The sequence below is a fragment of the Hippocampus guttulatus genome, chromosome 15 (assembly GCF_054856545.1).
Source record: "Hippocampus guttulatus isolate MCC_2025c chromosome 15, RoL_Hgut_1.0, whole genome shotgun sequence".
Taxonomy (NCBI): Eukaryota; Metazoa; Chordata; class Actinopteri; order Syngnathiformes; family Syngnathidae; genus Hippocampus; species Hippocampus guttulatus.
Genome location: NC_141275.1, coordinates 13,850,875 through 13,870,790, shown reverse-complemented (window position 1 = coordinate 13,870,790; position 19,916 = coordinate 13,850,875). Strand labels below are relative to the sequence as shown.

At 45.2% G+C, this 19,916-nt stretch overlaps 1 protein-coding gene across 5 annotated transcripts in view; it reads right to left on the bottom strand.

Annotated features, from left to right (window-relative positions):
- nbeaa (neurobeachin a) overlaps positions 1-17,883 on the bottom strand; it is a 46,619-nt gene extending 28,736 nt beyond the window's left edge. For all 5 annotated transcript variants that reach the window (XM_086131992.1, XM_086131994.1, XM_086131993.1 and 2 more), the window contains exons 1-2: positions 17,318-17,883; positions 2,077-2,308 (exon numbers count right to left, since the gene is read on the bottom strand). In XM_086131992.1, coding sequence (XP_085988118.1) covers positions 2,077-2,308; positions 17,318-17,587 — 502 coding nt within the window. In that variant the 5' untranslated portion in view covers positions 17,588-17,883. The remainder of the gene's footprint in view (positions 1-2,076; positions 2,309-17,317) is intronic.
- Between the last annotated feature and the right edge of the window lie 2,033 nt (positions 17,884-19,916).

Here is a 19,916-nt window from a genome sequence, read left to right as displayed (position 1 = left end):
CATAGAATTAATAAAAAGTGTGTTTTTGTGTGTCTTTGTGAGAGTGTGAATGCCCGAAACAACCTCGACTTTGTCGTAGCGCGGCGGCAAGCCGATCTGCTTACTCACAGAGACTCTCTTTGTGTGCCAATAAGGCCGTGTGGCTATAAAGTGGATAGAGCTGTGCCGGATTTCATTAGAAAAAAATAAAGCATTACATCGTGTGTGTGTGTGTGTGTGTGTGTGTGTGTGTGTGCGCGCATGTGTGTGTGTGATCAATGCATGTAGGTCATTGAAAGCTGCAGCGTAAGTCAAAGCACTTGTAAAGCACATCATCCTGCAGAGACACGATGGAGGGAGGAGCGAGGGCGGCATGAAAGGAAAAGTCAAGGTCGATGCAATTATGTCAAAGAGACTTCACACTATGGAGGGAACGCCGGAAGCCTGAAAACACACACTTCCCTGGCTTTGTGTGTGTTTTTGTGTGGACGACGGAAGATTTCGCTGCTTCGTGAGGATTGCTCAAAAATGTTTTCTTAGTTTGTCTATTTTGGGAAAACTACTGACAATAAAAGAGCTGAACGCTTTCCTGGCTTTTACGACATTGTGTGGATGATCGAGGAAAATTAAGGTCCTTATACGACGACACACGAGCTTACCAATTATGTGAGGATTGTCGAACTACATGTGCCCTCACGCTTGCTTGGATTTCATTGTTTGTGAGAGAAATTTTGAAGAAAATGACCTGAATGTCCAAACATACATTCTTGGCATCACTATTAAGTGGGGACTGTCGAGGATAAAATTACCTCAATGTCACCAAACATATTCTTGGCTTCAATGTACTGTTGCGTGGGGCCGGCCAAGGAAAAAGACCTGAATGTCCTCACATGCATTTTTTTTTTTTGCTTCACTGTTGTGATTATGATCAATCAAAGAAAGTGACTGTTTGAGGACTGTCAAAAAAAAAAAAAAAAAAAAACTAAAAATGGCCCGACGCCTTCTTGAATTCACTACTCTGAGGATTGCCGAAAAAAACCCCCACACAAATGTCACCTGACACATCCGTGGTTTCACTACTTGCCGATGCCAGTCGAGGAAAAAAATACTTCAATGTTCAAACACTCTTTCTTGCCTTGACTGTTGCCCACATAAAGAAACACACACATTTATTTATTTATTTTAAACGCACACTCCACGCGCTATTCAATGTTTGCACGGCGTTGACGAACCGCGGCTGAACCGAGCGGCTGGTTGAAAAGGCACGACGAGGAAAAACACTCGTTGGGGGAATTGGCTTGCCGAGTGAGTGAACTCGGAGGATAAGCGAGGAAAGCATCAATTACACAAAAAGATCATCTGGAAAGAGGAGATGATTGACTCACTTGGCCTCCACTGAGTGTCGGAAAACACTCAAGTGCCTCGTTATTACAATAAAGCTTTACTCGACATACTTGATGCGCACTCCAAATAATAGGAGAATATATTCCACTTGTATTTTTAGTTATACGCAGCAACATTTTTTTCTCCAATGAAAAGAACACCAAATAATGAAATGTGTATATTTTAAAATGTATTTTTAAAATGAATACAGTAGCTATACAGAACAGACAGGCTCAGATGGATAAAATTTGTCGCATTTGAAAACAATATCTCCCTTTTAAGCGAGGGCGAGTGCCCCTTCAGCGCATCAAATTTCGATTAAAATTTGGAGGATTTCGAAAATTTGTCCATGGACACCAGCTTCACCGGTCAATACGAAATTTTGTGGAGGCGTCGATCATAAGAGTACACAAGAAACTGTCTCAAGGACCTATAAACTACATAAAAAAAATTTTTTAAGTTGTTCATTTTGCTTTGACCTCTTAGAAGCAAACTTCGATCAAATTCAAGTAGAGATGAGACCCAATCTGATCGGGAATCTGAAACAAATGTTTTTTTTTTGCTCAGGCCTTCTATTGTGAAGTGACGATTCCATTTCAGTTGAACCAAGACTCAGCCCGACACCTCTCAGAGCTACTCAAAATTTTTAGGCGTAGTTAGAAAACAAAAAAGACCAGAAACGGATGTCATTAGTCATTGCTCAGAGTCTCTCACCTGCGATCATGTCGTCCACTGTGCTCATCTTCAGCAGCACCTGCTGGATGAGGCCCACCTCCGTGCTGGTCTGCAAGTTGCGCACGCTCTTGCGCAGGATGGCGGTAAACATGCTCCAAATCTCCGCTTGGCACGTCACCTCACAGTGCGACAGCAGCTCCACCATGCAGCCGATGCTCTCCGCCTCCTGGATGATGAAGTTCATCTCCAGGTCGAACTCGCCGCCCACCAGCTGAGCGGTTGATGGCGGAGAAGAACAAGAAATAGAAGAGGGAGAATGTTCGAACTTGGGTGTCTTTAGGAGTGTATTTATCCAATTTACATACGGAACTAATCTGCCAGTACACCTGATTAACATTTTGAACCCCAACCCCCCCCCCCCCAAAAAACAGCCCAATTTCACTTAAAAACATGAAATTTGCCGATGATGTAGATCATGAGCAGACCCACAAAGAAGTCTCAAGAAGCCATACACGAAAATACACAATAAACAATATTCTGCCATTTTGGTTCAAAGCGGCCATTTTGAAGGACATTTTAAAATATTTTCAGCTGTTCTCCGCAATTTTGTCTGTCTGCTGAGAAATAAGAATGTGATATACTAGACAGAGGGACAACGCTAAATTAAAAAGATTTTGAGCTTTGATGACTCGCCATAAAATGGGACACTTTTATGAAATCAACTCCACCAGGTGCAAGTTGGACCCCAAGCTACATCTTGAAAATTCAGCCCACAAACCCAGCATGACTTAGCAACATGTAATTTAGTATCCATGCGTATCACGAGTAGAGATACAAAAAGTTCTCAGGAACCCGCGCCAGAAAAGACAAGCTAAGTTTGCCATTTTTCTTTGAAGCCGCCATTTCATATCCATTCTGTCCATTTTCAGCAATCTTTCATAGGGAAACTTCTGTACCACCAATTTTGAACCGCGCAGACTGAGACGCACCGAAGCATTTGCTTTTTATTCATTGCGTGTGGTTGGAGAAGGGCAGAGAATTTTGATGACTCACCCCTAACAAGGGGAAAAATAATCAAATAAACTGTATAATACAACAAGCAAATGCATTGATTCTGATGTGATGTTTCTTCCACGTGACGCATACTTGTGCTGTGAAGTAAGCAACACTCACTTGGAGAGCAACAATCTTTCAAAATACGCCCGGCTTCAAAAAATGGCCGGCTCCCCCTCCTGCTCACACGCACGCACGCACGCACGCACGCACGCACACACACACACACACACACACACACACACACACACACACACACACACACACACACACACACACACACGCTGACCTGCAGATATTACCTTTCCAACATGAAGTCCAAATGGGTTGCCTCTTAATGGCCGATGTAGCGTAATTAATTGCGAAAAGTATCGCTGTGCTTTACAAACACACACACACACACACACACAATCAGGCAAGCACACACTTCAGCCTCAGCATATTTCATGATCCAGAAAGTGGTCGCTATGGTGACCAACAAGCTAAGAGGACCCACACATGCACAAACACACTACGTGCACGTTATTAAATGACACCAAAAGAAGCACACAATGCATCACGCTGGATAAAAGGAGCTCAGAGAGGGGGAAAAAAAATAAAATAAAATGGCCTGGATATGGAAATACATGTTTATAAAAAAAAATAAATAAATACAATAAGTCGCATTAGTCCAAAATAAGAGCTCTGTGTCTTTGATCCTCAACCATCCAGCACTGAATGTTTTCTGGGATAAATGTAGTTGCCGTTTTGGCCACAGGGTGGAGCAAAGTGGAGGGATGCTTTCATCCATCATTAATCAGCGAAAACCTATTGCACACGACTTTGGCTAACAAAGGGTGGGTAAACCCTGGATTGGTCGCCAGCCAATGTCAAGGTACATACTGTAAAGACGAACGATGCTTGAAATTTGATGACTCCCCTGAAAGTGAATACTTGAATAAGTCAACTCCTCAAGGGCAGAGAGTGACCAAATGTCTTGAAATTCAGCCCCTAAAGCCAGTTTCGTTGAAGTTGCCATTTCAGGGTCAGCTACCACGTTCAATCACATGGTAAAAACTTGCACAGACATCTTGAAAATTCAGCCCCAAAAGCCAATTTCACTTTGCGACATTAAATTTGGTGGACATATCTATCATGAGTAGACCTACAAAAAAGTCTCAAGGAGCCGTGCCGTAAAAGACACAGGAAGTCAGCCGTTTTGGCTTGAAGTGGTTATTTCAGGGTAAACAAGTTCATTCGTCAAAATAATTGCTCACGCATTTGTCTTGGAAATAAGCTGCCAAAGCAATAGAACTTTGCTATAAATGTCAAGAGTAGACCAACAAAAAAACTTGCAAGAAGCCAGGCCGTAAAAGTCACCTGAAGTCGGTCATTTTGGTTTGAAGTGATCATTTTTGGTGTGGTCAAGTTAGCGTCACAAGGTAACAGCTTGTGCAAAGGCCTTGAAAATTCATACCCCAAAGCCTTTTTAACTTGGCAACATGAAATTTGGTCAACACGTTTATCATGCGCAGACCCACAAAAAAAAAAAGAGGCCATTCACTATATTTTCGAAGAATTATTCAAGCACTGTGCACAACTTCCATGACATGCTAAATGTGCTTGTTTGTTGTTTTTCCGCGGGGATCTATGATCTCGCTGAGGCGTAACCCCGGCGGGTGCTTTGAAAGCGATCCGTGCCAATGCGAAGCCAAAGCAAACATCCTCCAGCAGTTGGCCAAGACTACGTTGCTGCCAGTTCAGCCATGCCAAGTGAGGCTTTTGTGCCCCCGAGGTGGGCGGCACAACACATACAAACCTTATTGAGGGCTTTAAAAAAAAAAAAAAAAATTTGGACAGCGAGCAAGCAGCTTCTGGTCGATATGAGAACATTTTCAACGGTGGCGTCAAAAATCCAACGGGTCATATTGATCCGTGAACATTTTTGGTGTGGCGAAAAAAAAATGTTTTTGGGCATTAGGCCTGAATGTGCCTCTCGACGTAGCATCAACTTTGTCCAACTGGGTCTTTTTATTAATTTTTTATTTTTTCTTTGATGGCTGCGTTGGGTTCTGTCTATGCTCTCTCCGGGAGTTAGCCTCATCCTGGCAGGGATTCCGTTCTTCTTCCCTACGGTGAGTTGCGACGGTTTGCATCATGTTGTGTTCCCCTTGGCCGACGGCGATGAGCGTACATTCTCGCCTTGCGTTTTTTTGCGCCCCGAGGAGATTTTCACACACTGGAGCTTCTTCACCGGCGTCTGAAAGTCAGGCCGTTTAACACAAATATCTCTGGGGTGACACCTGAGATTTTGCTTTCCTGTCAAATCGCGGAGCTCTTATTTGGCTGTACAAGTTGCGTTTCTGACAGCCGCTTCGCATCTGCGCAACACGGAGCGCACAAACGTCTGGCACCTATCAACTATTCCGACTCAGTCGTTATTTGATTGTGCGAGTGAACCTGAGCAAGTGTCCTTTGACTTCGTATAATAGCAAGAATATTAGTGACGACTGAAGGAGACTTTTTATTTTAAATCGGAATTCAAAAGGAGTTCCAAAGTCTCTTCATGAAAGCTTCTGGAATGATAATCAACAATGTAGTGACTACATTGAAAAAAATAAAAAGTGAGTTGAATTAACTCACTTTTCTTTCTTCAAGTGGGTCCACAATCATCTGTGTTCAGATCTACTTTTTTAATTAGATGTATAATCTACTTAAAAACATTTTTATCTGGATCCAAATGAGTTTATTTTCTGCAACCACTTGAGAAAATCAAATTGAGTCAATTCAACAACAACTTGTTTTGAGTGGAGAGAGAGATTAAAAAAAAAAAGAAGCAAATAGCAATAAAACGAACGACTATTTTTTAAAAAGGGAACATTTTAGAAGGGCTTTCTGTCAGACACATCGGCTACCTCAAGATTTATTTCTTATTTATTGTAAACGAGGCAATTTTACACAATGAGCCAGATATATTTTCCCGAGGGGGTATCAAATCCCGTGTACGAATATCAGCGCAGAGGACTCCGTCCGTCATTGTCGCGCGGCAATAATGCAAATGGGCGGACATCAGAGGAGCCATTACACCTGACTGCCGGCCACAACACAGACACCTGCTGCTAATTTGTTGGTGGAGTATCATCGACTCGCCGCCATCAAAGGCGGCGAGCGGCGGGCCATTGAGTCGCTTTGCTGTGGCCTGAGAGAGGCTCTTGTGAACGCCACATCACACGTTACGCACTTAGCATTTGGCCAAGTGGGCTCCACGGGCGGCGAATAGGAGGCGCTGGTGAGTACTCGCATCCAAAAGGGAAGCTTTACCGCTGCCATGACAACATATTGCCCTACATTTCCCTCTCCGGACATGACCTATTTTCTCAGTTATTGATCAGCATTGCCCCGTATCTTGTTTACCAAAAACCGACAGCGATGTGGGTTGTTTATTTACGCGAAAATTGGATTTCCGAGGCAGAAAACGCAAACTTTTGCGATCACCCGTCCAACGGTTTACCTCGCGTTCACAGAAAATCACCGTGGCGAGTACGCCACACGCTGCCTCGCCTACTGTAAAGACAAAAGACGAATGATGAATGTGAAATTAATGTATGTTTGAGTACCGGTAGTTTAATGGATGATTAAGTGGATGGCGCCGATGGGGGTTTACAGCGTCAGAGGCAGCAGATGCGTCACGTCTTCGTCCCTCAGTGATGATGATGATGAAGAATGAGACATGCACACACGCACACACACACACACAAACAGAGGGGGAGGGGTAAGAGGCTGAACTGCATTTCCCATGGGTCCTTGTGCCCACAGATGGCGGACGAGATGAAACAATTGACCCCTTATGCCCCCCAGCCGCTTTCGCCGAATCTCATTCGTTTATGTGTGTGTGTGTGCGCGTGCCTGTGTGAGTGGGGGTGGTAGCTGTGAACAGAGACATCATTTGAAAAATGTCAAAACACTTTTCCTTTGTATCGGAAAAGCCTTTTGTTGCCATCACTGTAAATTGACTCTAAAATCATTATTGTGTGAATGCTGAAGAACGTGTTCTGCATCCAACTTGGAATGAAAAGGGACATTTTCCAAATTGAACCCATCCATCCATCCATTTTCCGAACCGCTTGATCCTCACTAGGGTCGCGGGGGGTGCTGGAGCCTATCCCAGCCATCTCCGGGCAGTAGGCGGGGGACACCCTGAATCAGTTGCCAGCCAATCGCAGGGCACACAGAGACGAACAACCATCCACGCCCACACTCACACCTAGGGACAATTTAGAGCGTCCAATCAGCCTGACATGCATGTTTTTGGAATGTGGGAGGAAACCGGAGCACCCGGAGAAAACCCACGCAGGCCCGGGGAGAACATGCAAACTCCACACAGGGAGGCCGGAGCTGGAATCGAACCCGGTACCTCTGCACTGTGAAGCCGACGTGCTAACCACTGGACTACCGGGCCGCCCCAAATTGAACCCTTTTTTTTTTTTTTACACTTCCGCATTTCCCATGCTAACATTCCCAAATCCATGCAGAAGCTATCGCCGGCGAAAAGTGATGGAGCAATCTAGTCTCCAAAAGATGTTGGGGGGGGGGAGCGGGAACTTGGGTGATCAAAATATTATCCAAAAGGGATCTTGTTGGGCGGCACGACTGGTTAGCACGTCCGCTTCACAGTGCAGCAATGCAGGGTTCGATTCCGGGTCCAGCCTTCCTGTGTGGAGTTTGCATGGGTTTTCTGCGGGTACTCCCATTTCCTCCCACATTCCAAAAACATGCATGACAGGTTAATGGCGCACTCTAAAATTTCCTTCGGCGTGATCGTGAGCGCCAATGTTTGTTCATCTATGTGTGCCCTGCGATTGGCTGGTAACCGGTTCAGGGTGTCCCCCGCCTACTGCCCGAAGACAGCTCGGATAGGCTCCAGCACCCCCCGCGACCCTCGTGAGGATAAGCGGATTAGAAAATGGATAGATGGATGGATCTGGGTTGAAAGCCCAAAGAAAGACAATTTTAGTGTAATCAATTAAAAAAAAAAATCATAATAATTTAACATATTGGAAAGCCGTGTTGGGCCTCCGGAGACACACTGATGCATTATGGGAACTCATTCACGCAAGTTTAATTGACAAACAATGCTAGGAGAAAAATGTTCACACGCAACCCACACACGCGCAAAATACACACGCATTACAGTTTGCTTGAAAATGTCCGGCTGCTACCTGATTGGTCCTAGCGGCTTAGTCATCCTGAGCCGCGTCACATGCCGCCCAGAGACAAACAATCAACATTTTACTCAGCCCTGGAGCTGACCTCCAAACCTGGAATATTTGACGCAAACTCTGATTAACAGCAGGGCAGACATTTGGACAAAAGCACTATTGGGCGACCGTTTATAATGGCCGGCCGGGATCGGCTCCAGCACGCTCCGACCCTTGATAGGATAAGTGGTTCGGAGTTTTTTGTGGCAAGTGTACCGACTTGGATTCTAAGTCTACCCGCGAGTTACCGTGAAGAACCGTGCTCTGATATCCCAATAGTCTTGAACGTAGAATTAGGTGGACTGAGTTAAGTCCCTTTCAGGCTTCCTTTTCATCTGTCGGAAAGTAGTTATTTCGCCACACACAAGAGCTACTTCAGTGCATTTCCTCCCGAGGCATGAGAAAATAAAATTGCATTTACTGTGTTGATAGAACAGAATAGGGAAGCGTATGTTTGGAGAAAAAAAAAAAATTCTCATGAATAAATTTACATTTTTTTCCCCCCTCCCATTCAAACTTTGAGAGCCTGTCGGTGTTGTCAGCTGCTTCCCGGAGAAATTAGATGATTGTGAGAGAGTTTAAATTAAAGAGAAATATTTCGGGGTAATAAGAAGGAAGTCAGACTGAGTGTAGATTCTACTTTAATTATCATAATATTATTTGTGCGTATCTCGAAAGGGGCTGGAGGTTGTTGTTTTGCACTATGGAATTTCGCTTTCAAGTGCAATATGGATGCCAGGCCACTAGTTGGCAGTGTGTTCAAAAAATGCTTACGTGACTATTTCCCATGTGCCAGCAGTCTTGAACAAAGCATCTGTCGGATTCATTCAAACCCGCTTCAGATCAGATATGTTTTTTTATCAATTGTCGCTGTGCGGGAAAACAAGCGCACAAACTCCGCAGATGTGACAGCTTGCCACCGACAACTCATGACAACGCGTCATCTCTACAGGTGACTCCGCGTTCGCTTCTTTTCAAGAGCTTCACCTCAAGAAAAAGGAGCCGTAACGAGCCTTCGCGCTTCCACTCATGTTCTCGGATGCGTCCCGACGTGAGCGTTCGGGAATCTGCGGGTTTAGCTGTCAACGAGTCGAAAGGTTGTCCGATAAGCTCGGCGGACCTAATTCGCAGGCTGCTGCCAGTTCACCGGCGTTAATCTGTTTGTTTTGCCCGTGTGTGCTGAAACAATGGCGAGCAGTGTTCCGTTGAGCCGAACGCTGAACGAGGATCAGTAGCGCAGTAATCCAACATCGCGAGACACAGCAGCCCTTTTAGGCAGCAAACTAGTTGTACTTGGGTCTGTATTAATCGGGGAACAAAACAACAAAACAAAACGCCCTGGTCATCAGTATCTTCCGACACAAAACGATGTTATTGCTTACCAAATGATGCCACAGAAACCGTTTAGGCAGCAAACTAGTCGGGCCTGAATGAACCATCTTCTCTACTACTTGCAGCCAAGCGGAGAAAACAGCCCACAAGTCTTAAACGTTATTCAAGGATTATCCTGTATTATTCGTGAGCAATGGATGTAAATTGCTACCACAACCTGTTTAGGCAGAAAAGCAGTTGGGCCTGAAATAACTGTGCCCTATGCTAGTTGCTGCCTTGTAGAGAAAAAAAAAGTCCAGAAGGCCTCATCATCATTCATAATCTCCTCATGGTCTTTGTTTCCCAAAAAATATATTTGTGACAGCAGCCCATCTAGGTAGCAAACTATCACATTTGGACACACTATATACACACAGGAAGACACTCTACCAACAGCGAGAGAGAACCCGAGTGAGAAAAAAAGTCGGTCTGGGATATTTGCAACTGCAGCCTGTTTAGGCAACAAACTAGTCTGGCCTGAATTATTGTAATTGTAATCTTTTCACACAACACTTTGGGCTCTAATTGTTTCCCGACTAGCATACTGTATATTCTAGAACATCTTGTTTAGGCAGCAAACTAGTTGAGTCTGAATTCATTCACGTAACCTATTATCTTCTTCTTAATTGTTTAACATATGTAATACAGCAGCCTATTTAGGCAGCACAATCCTGCAGGCTCAAAGAATGGGTGATTCTTTTAAGAAATGCCTCAATGTAGAAGTGTTGGACACTACTGTATATAAACAAGAGACATGCCTCGGAACTCCAGTATTTATGCAAGGAAAGACGATCCAGTGCAGCAGACCCGTCGCTTCATCGCTGGCCGTTGAGGAGCGATGAACGCGCACACGTGAGCTCGCGTTTGAATGGCGCATTCTCCTGTATTCTCTCGTCAGCTCTTTCGGTTTAGTTACGCCGCGTTGCCTCATTAGCACGCCCTCCGGACATGCCAGACGCTAGCATTTTTGCGGGGGGAACTTTGGACTTGGTGAAGCAGCATGTGGCTCATTAACCAAGCTTACTTTTGCACGACTCGGAGACACCTTCGCACGGGAAATAAATCGCTGGCATCATTCCTCATGCCGAATGAGCAACTTTTTGCTCCAATGTCAACCATAAAAATAAAGGCTAGTATGCACCTCATCGGTTTTAATCACACAGCATCGATATTGACGCAGGGGGGGTAACGACACCGCATCGAGACCATAAAGGATACCGATATTTTGTCTTCCCGCTGCTGTAGAGACACTTCATCCCGTATCAGAGAAAAATAAATAAATAAATATTGATGGACAGCGGCGATGATATTGTCAAAGCCCACTCCGCTTGGACTTCGGAGCCGTCGAATCGAAAAAACAATTTCATAAGATCAAAGATGCAATTGGAAACGCTGCTTCGGAACGTTCAAATCAGATCAAGCGAGAGACCAGGTGACAACCCGGAAGAAGAAATCATCAAAGGCATATTTCATTTGGACAGACGAACAATATCTGTAAACGACCGGGCCAGGCCAGCGATTCTCAATCGGCGGTTTCTACCTGAATGAAATCAGACAGACTGTGCGTTTGAAAACGTCCTAATTTTGTGTCCTCTGATAAAATAGCGCGTTTTTTTTTTTAAGACATACCACACACTTGTTTTGCTCATCATGAGCCGCGACAACTGGTCTCCCAGTGAAACACCTTGTGCGACCACTCATGGAGGACGTAAACATTAGCCTCATTATGTACACTCCAGGGGGTCCGAGGAGGCGGCATGAGAGCGACACGATGAGTCACTGCTGCCACAAAAAAAAAAAAAAAAAAACTCCATCCATCCTCGTTGTTGATGTGGAGGCAGCGTAGCGGATGCCGATTAGCGGCTACCACCACCACCTACTCGTGCGCTAACTATCAATGAAAAGTGATAACAACGTTATTTCCCCGAGGACAAATTCAGCCGTCTATGTTACATTGTAGCATTTTTTTTTTTTTTTGGTGTTCCCGTTCAGAACATGAAATACAAGATAAAACGATGACGTGTGACACCTGCAGTTGTTTTGTTATATTAGTGAATATTTTTTTGTTTTTTTTAAAAAGTGTGTCGTCTAGATTAATAACATCACCATGTTTGAAATTTCCATCGTGACTCATCACAGACGCCACAAAAAAAAAAAGACTCAAATCAGTTACGGCTTGCTATTAGTATTTTGGATACAGGAGTTCAGAACAGTGGTGCCTTAAGATATGAGTTTAACACATTCCATCACCACATGAATACAACGTAAGACAAAATAATAACATTCCCCCACAAAAACTAAAAAAACAACAACAATTTTTCCCTCTGTTGTACTGAAACATATACTCATAAATGTAAATCATGTCTTTATTGTTGTTACCATTAATTGATTAAAAACATTGTTCTACATATTTTTTATTATATACTGATTTTTTGCATAAACGGTTGATTAATCTGTCATCAAAATTTTATTCTGTTAAATATCAGAATCAGTCAAGCCAGCCATAATGTGGTATTATTACCGTTGGCAAAACATCACAATAATATTGAGTTATTCTGCGATTCTCAACACACAACGTCATTGTTACGAACGTTAAATCCAATTTCACATGACGGACATAATTGTCCGAAATCATGTTTTTATCTGACGCATCCCTCACGAATGCTCTGATTGGTGTTGACATCCATTTTTTAAAATTGTATCAAATACCACCGCAGCTTGGTCCTTGTTTAACCTTCCGCAGCGCGCCATCACAACTGTGCGCATGTGCATATGTCCGCGTGGAGGGAATGAGTTGGGTTCATGGCCGCAATCAATGGGAGGAGTCTATTTCCTGAAGAGAAAATACACTCCTGCTGCCAATGCATCGTTCGCACCTCCAACATGTCTGCCAACATGTGCAAGTGTGTGTGTCTTGAAAACACAATTGTCAGTGACCTCACACACACACACACACACACACACTAGTTTGCTTCAACGCTCCACTGCGGTATGCAGTGTGATGAATAACGACACTTCGATATACTTCAAGGAAAAGCAGATGCGTGTGTGCGTTCGTGCGCGTGTGGAGCCGAGGGAGAAAGACGAACTAGGCCAGCATGAATTTAAAATCAGCCCTGCCAGGCAATGATGTGGGCTCCAAGAGGGAAGCGTCGTGTGTGTGTGTGTGTGTGTGTGTGTTACACGAGACAATGTGCAGTGCCGAAGAAGGTGCAGGAGGACAGTAAAGCATCGCTTTGTACTCTCATTAATCAATTGTGTAACACACACACACACATTTAGTTCCACTGCACTACAGGAGTGTAATCACGCACACACAGACGCAATCTAAGGACACACACTACAGAAGCAACACCCCCCCTACACACATTACATATATTGGAACACAATAGTGTCGAAACAATAGCGCCAAAGGAGCTAACAAGAAGCTTAGCGCCGCCGTTAGTTGAGGGATTAGCCCTGAGGTGCATAATTATTTGGTCTATTGTGTCTGTGCATCTCTAATGTAGTATGTTTGTGTCACATGTTTATACATTTCTGATGTACCATATTTGATATTTCATGTCTTTGCACCTCTGATGTAGCAAATCCAAGTAAATTCTCCTCAGTAAGAAAAATGTTCACCAAAGAGGCACTCCCAGTTGGTTTGCAGTCAGACTAAACATAAAAAAAATCTGAGAATCACGCATCGTGTGTTTAAAACAACCAAACAACGTTGCCTCAAGGACGGTCCCCTAGCTTAATGCTAACATAGAGCGGAAAACACCATTGAAATGCTAATAGTTAGTTAGTTTGGCACCCATACAATTCCTTATCCTTGACAAAAAATAATTAATATTACGACGTCTTACTGAGTCACTTCAGTAGTAGTGGTTAAAAAAAAAAAAAAAAAAAAAGATTCTTCTTCATTTGTGCCTGCATGACTGTATTATGCCGCCTCCCGGTGGTCAAGGCGGGCACATCAGAAGGAGCAGCGCAATGAATTGAATGGAAATCATGTTTAATTGTTAGTACGTTTTAATAAAGTACATTATTATAGGGTTCTATTTTGCCTTCTTAAAAAAGAAAAACACCAAAAAAAAACTATATGTTGAATGAAGAGGGGCCCGAAATGAATTAATGGCATTCCCATTCATTTCAATGACGAAAGATGATTTGAGATCCCAGCGTTTGGAATTATGAGCGTGGTCACGGCATCTCGAGGCATCACCGTACCCTGCCTTAAGGCGAGCGCCTATCCATGTCATGCGAACGTGCTGAGGTGTGACCTTGGGGCTTGAGGGGAGAGTGTAAAGGGGATAACGAGACCCAGAGGAGGAGGCCTCCTGCAGGGGCGACGCGGGACGAAAAGAGATGCGGAACAAAGTCACGAACGAAAAGAAAAGTATTTTTTTGTCCCATTTCTAAAAATACACACTGCGACTGTTTGGTGTTTAAAAACACTTCAAGAGTGTGGCGAGGGCAACACTAATCATAACATGCACCACATGGACGATGACATAAGAGGACAGGACTCTACCATTTTAGATTTGAGGATGGAGGGGTGGGGGGGATGCTTCCATCCAGACTCAAATGACAAGTAAGAAATTAATGGATTAGACCTGAGCAAGAAAACAGCACGGCAGCAAAATGCCAACCGTGGCCTATCGGCGTTGTCTTATTTGACAAATTTTATCCAAAAGGAGACGAGGGGCAGTTAGACAACCAAGTGCTGCAGCAAAGTGAAGATGTAGAGCAATGACGATATTCTTGAACGACGGGTGATGGGATCGACTTTATGCTTTGCAGAGGCGACAAACATGTCTCGACTCTCGGGTAGTAACAACACCCAAAACGGCACGTGGATTTATTTTGCCGGTGAAATATTTACTTAACTTTGCAGGTGCAGGAAGTAACACGCGCCGGCGCACTGCAGCAAAATGGAGACTGTGGAGTATAGATAGTGGCGCGTGGAGTACTTTGGCAAGGAGAAATCTACTCGACATCCTGCTTGCCAGAGGTAGCAAACAATTGAGCGATGCAGCAAAGTGGAGACTGTGGAGCCAAGGAGAAGAAGCAAAGGGGGGGAGCTTAAGTGAAGAAGTGCAGAATGGCAGCAGGTGGTCCAGCGTCTGCTAGCGAGCACTCTAAGAGCAGTGTTGCCATGACAACTGGGATGCTGCCGATAATAGCTGAGTGTGTGTGTGTGTGTGTCCGGGGTTTAAAAAAAATAAAATAAAAACACCCTGGTTTTATTCCTTCCTGCTCGGCGGCACATCAGACGGCGAGCGTAGCTGATGCGATCGGACCCGAGCGGCCATCAGTTACACCGCTGTGTCAGAATCAATACGGTCGTCGGTGGTGCGCGGCGGTGCGAGTGCGGTCGCGAGGATAACGGATCTTTCGGCGATCCGCCGAGGTTTTTTCACCCGCCTCTCGTTTGTCTTCGTCTGCTTTAATTGAAATGCAACATTGCCTCAGAGGCTGATTAGCGACTGGACGCAGCACATGACGGTTCCAGCACAGAAAAATGCAGCTCATTTCAGGAATATTACATCATCAACTTGGGTTCTTACAGGTTCCCCCCCCCCTTTCACGCTGTCAATAAAGTATTTTTTCCCCAATATCCCTGCACTGTGTGAAAGGTACAGACAAGGATTGGATTTAGCACTTCTTTTTGACGGTCGGCACACAGGTAATGTTCATATGACGTTTTCCCCTTTCACACTGTCAAAAAAGTCTATCTTCCCAGTGTCCCTGGACAATATAAAAGGTGCACACAAGGAAATGGATACAAAGGCAAATTGCAAATTCCTTGACTTTACTTAGGAACTTGATGTCACCTACATTTCTTTTTCTACGTCGGCCCGTGGTTCACATTCATCAGGGTTTTTCCACTTTCACGCTGCCAATCAATGCCGTCTTTTCTCTGTGTCACTGGTCTGTGTGAAAGGTAGTGAAAAGGAGAAGCTTTGCGCTTCATTATGTGTCGGCGCGTACATAATGTTCAGAGTTGGGTTTTTTTGTCCTTTACTACATCAAAGCTTTTTTTTTTCCCGTGACACTGAATCGTTTGAAAGGTAGAGACAAGAAATTATTGGGGAATGAATTACCAGCTTCAGAGGCAGAACAATGGTTTTAGTTATGAACATTATCGCCTTGAGTTTTTGCAGCGTCAACTATACATTTTGTCTCGTTTATAATGTTCATAAAGGTTTTTCCCCTTTCACAGTGCCCTTCAAAGTGAGCTTTTTACCCTCCGTCGCTGGATTGTGTCAATGGTACCGGCGAATTATCTCAGCTTCCAAGTACTTTCACTCACTATGCTAGCGACTGCTAGCATGAAGCATACAGTGTTTTTAAAGAGAGAAATTTCAACCTGCACATCCAAAAACACTTCAGCTCTACTTTTCATTTTTTTGTCACTTGCAACAAGATGACCCAACAATTTATCAATCATGAAAAGTCACTTTTCAATCATGTGGGACATATGAAGTGACTTAGCATTAGCGTGCCTCTTTCAGCAGCCGTTTTAAAGCACTTGTATGACATCTATCCATAAGCAGCAGCTCTGACCTCGTCCCTGCGCATCCTCTGCATGATTCCCCAGCATACTGCAGCATCCATCCACCTCCCCGTCCTCCCCCACCTCCCTCAGACACCCCTCTTTCTCCCCAGTGCCCCCCTTCCTCCCCCGCCTTTCCTCCTGCTTTTAAATGCATGGCACGGCCCCGGCCGACCGGCGTTTTAGATTAGCGTGTGCTGCGTTTTTTTTGGGGGGGGGGGGTTTCAAGGGGGAACAGCGGGGGGCAATCGGTACACCTGGGAGGAGAGGAGGAAGAGGCTGGCGGCGCGGGGGTTCACAGAATGGTACAGTCCAGCTGTTTGTTGGCTGTCCTTCACTTAAATAGGCTACAGCGGTGAAAGGAGGATGGTAGGGAAAAAAATCACCAAGAAACGTTGCTGCTCTGAGGTCAGCTCTTGAGATAAAAACAACATGGCCGCTCACATGCATGTATGATGCATGTGTGGAGGAAGGGGACTTGCAGAGTCAATCTTAGTATCACCGCCTGTTTCGTAACCCCAAAAAGTGGGATTAAAATCCGCAAGGGTGACGGCTGCGTTAAAACCGACACTCAAACAAAATGCGGGTACGCGTGTCCATATGTGCCACCCTTAACCTCATTACCCTCACTTTTTTTGCATTAACGGGGGCTTGTGCAATCCCCCCCTCCCTATCCAAAAACGACCCTCCTCCTATCATCCACAATGGATGCATAACGATGGATAGCATCATCATGCTAAGTGGGCCTTTGTCCACCTTGGTGCCATGTTGACACCACCTGCACTAGGGACCGAAAAGGGGGGCAATTGGAGGGGGGCTTTTTCTTTTATCGGCGCCATTAAGTCAACAATGGCCGCTCCTGATGAGGATGAGGATGACGAGATTGAGACGGAGCGAGAGGGAGGGAGGGGAAGCACGCGCTCCTTTCATCCATTAAAATTCATATTTAATCGTTTGAGTCCCTGAACTGAAGAAAAAACAAATGACATCATCCCTTCAACAAGAGTCATGAGGCGTCAAATAAAACATGGAGGAGTCAATGTGTGTGATGGAGAGGGGCGGGTGGTCCACTCACCAGGTTGAGAACAGTCTCCACGATGTCCCGGTTGCTCACCTCGCCAACCTGGATGAGGCCCACCAGCACGGCGAATTTCATTTGGATATTCCTGATCGGGACGGCGGGGTTGATGACGCCGGCCGGCAGCACCACGGAGACGGCGGCGGACGACGGCATCCTCTCCCCCGGAAGGGGCAGTGGCGGCGGTGAAGAGGAGGAGGAGGAGTCGGTGGCCGTCAGCGAGCAAGCCGAGCCCGGTGGTGCCGAAAGCGGCTTCTCGCTCGACATTTTCCCACCCCTCTCTTCCGAGGAGAGGACGAGAACGGGTGTCCTGCACCTGCCCTACAAGCTGAGGCTCGGAGGCGGCGGCGGCGAGGACAAACACATCCACCGCGCAGGAGGAACCACACTGAGAGCGCGCGAACGTTCGTTCACAAGCGACGCGGGCGTCCTCGTACCGCGCTCGGCTTCGTACGGCTGGGGAATGGGGGGGCGGGGGAGGGTGTTTAGAGCTCTCTCTCTTCTGGGCCGCGTACGTTTCGCTCGCTCTCTGTCAGTCAGTCCGCGAGGTCGACGTCGACGCCAGCGTCTAACAGCGCCATGTTGACGCCCCCTGGCTGCGGTGGGCCACCGTTGACCGCGCATGCGCACTTGGACACCCTGCTGCTTGGATGGCGTCCTCAGACGCATATTCGTGCACGTAGCTATACCAGTGCGAACGTTTGAACAAGTTAAATACAGCGGAATAAAATTCAAAAATCAATCATTCACAAATATTACATTAAGTAATTACAACACATTAATCAAATGAATAACAACAACAATCAAAATATTATATACGATACAATAAGATGGAATGCATGTATTTAATGAATCGATCAATTTGATACACTTTTTACATGAAACTATTTCTCCATCCACAGAATGAGTACAATATGTACAACGAACTAAAATACAGTCCATCAATTAAAATACGAGCCATACAATGCAAAATAAACGATAAATATGATTTAATATGTGATGCCCGCCTCACAGTGCAGAGATGCAGGGTTCGATTCCAGCTCCGCCCTTCCTGTGTGGAGTTTTGCATGTTCGTGCCTGCGTGGGTTTTCCCTAGGTATTCCGGTTTTCTCCGACATTACAGCAGGTTAATTGAATACTCTAATTTTGTCCCTAGATGTGAGCGTGAATTGTTGTTTATGTGTGCCCTGCAATTGGCTAGCAACCAGTTCAAGGTGTCTCCCGCGTACTGCCGAAGACCGCTGGGATAGGCTCCAGCACGCCCGCGACCCTTGTGAGGAGAAGCGGATTCGAAAATGGATGGACGGTTGGGACAATTTAATAAAATACATTAACAAAATAAATATGATAAACAAGTTGAATAAATGACTGTAAAATCAAAACAAAATAAAAACAATACCATTAATCCAGCCATCCATCCGAGCCGCTTCTCCTCACGAGGAGCCCATCGCAGCTGTCTTCAGCCAGTTGGCAGAACTGACTGCTCATGTAGGCCACAAAGTGCTTTCCAATACATATGCAGAATACATAAGGCTAGTACAAGGACTGCTTTTTGTGTTGTGCACACAGTTCACAGTGCAGGACTTCCTCCAGCAGGTCGCATCTGCTGGCAGGCAGATCCATTTACCAGTGAGTGGTCTGTGTGTGTGTGTGTGAATGGATTTTCATTACATGCAACCACTCTTGATGTTCCACCACTCACTTCTGAGATGCAGTCTCTCGACAGCGGCGACATCAGAATGATATTCTCAGGCCTTGTGTGTGTGCGCGCGTGTCACATTCCTCTTTGTCAAGACACACAAAGGCTTGTAAAGCTTTGTCTTGTGTAACAAAAGGTTCTTCCCGCAGGGCGTCTCTGTACTGGCTCTGGCTCCTGATTGGCTGAAACTCTTGTCGCCCTTCTTCTTCTTCTTCTTCTTGCGTCCATCCGTCAAGAGCTTGGGTCTTCTCAAGCCTTGCAGAGTGTTTGTTTGAAGCGGTGGTGCCAGAGTGCACAGGAAGTAACACAAGTGGACATCATGCATTTGACTGCTGGTTGACGTCTGATTAGTTGTGACAGAGAACAACTGGAACCTGACAGATTGCCTATCAGAGGACTGGATGGATGGATGCATGGATGGATGTCGATAGATACAGACAGGCAGGCAGGCAGACAGACAGACAGACAGACAGATAGATGAAGGTATGGGTTAGTGTAAGGACAGCTGGATGACAGATTATTGGAAAGAATATACAGATGAATGAATCCATAGTTGGATGATGGATGGGGTTTTACACGAATATGGCGATAGATGAGTTTATTGATGCATCAATTGATGGCTTCTCTCCACGGGAGTCGAACTGATTTCTATCAGCAAGGCAACAGCGCCCCTACGTGGACACACACAGAATTACTGTGACCGAGCTACGTTGAATGGGACTTCAAACCAGGAAGTCGACAATTTGAATTCCGATCTGATCCAGATTGGTCACCAATGTAAATGCTGTGTCTACATTGAGATTCACACATCATAACGCTGGCACGTGAAATGTTGTCCTTTAAGCAGGAAACATTATTAAATCAGTCAATATGGTCCTCTTTTGAGCTGTAAAAAGA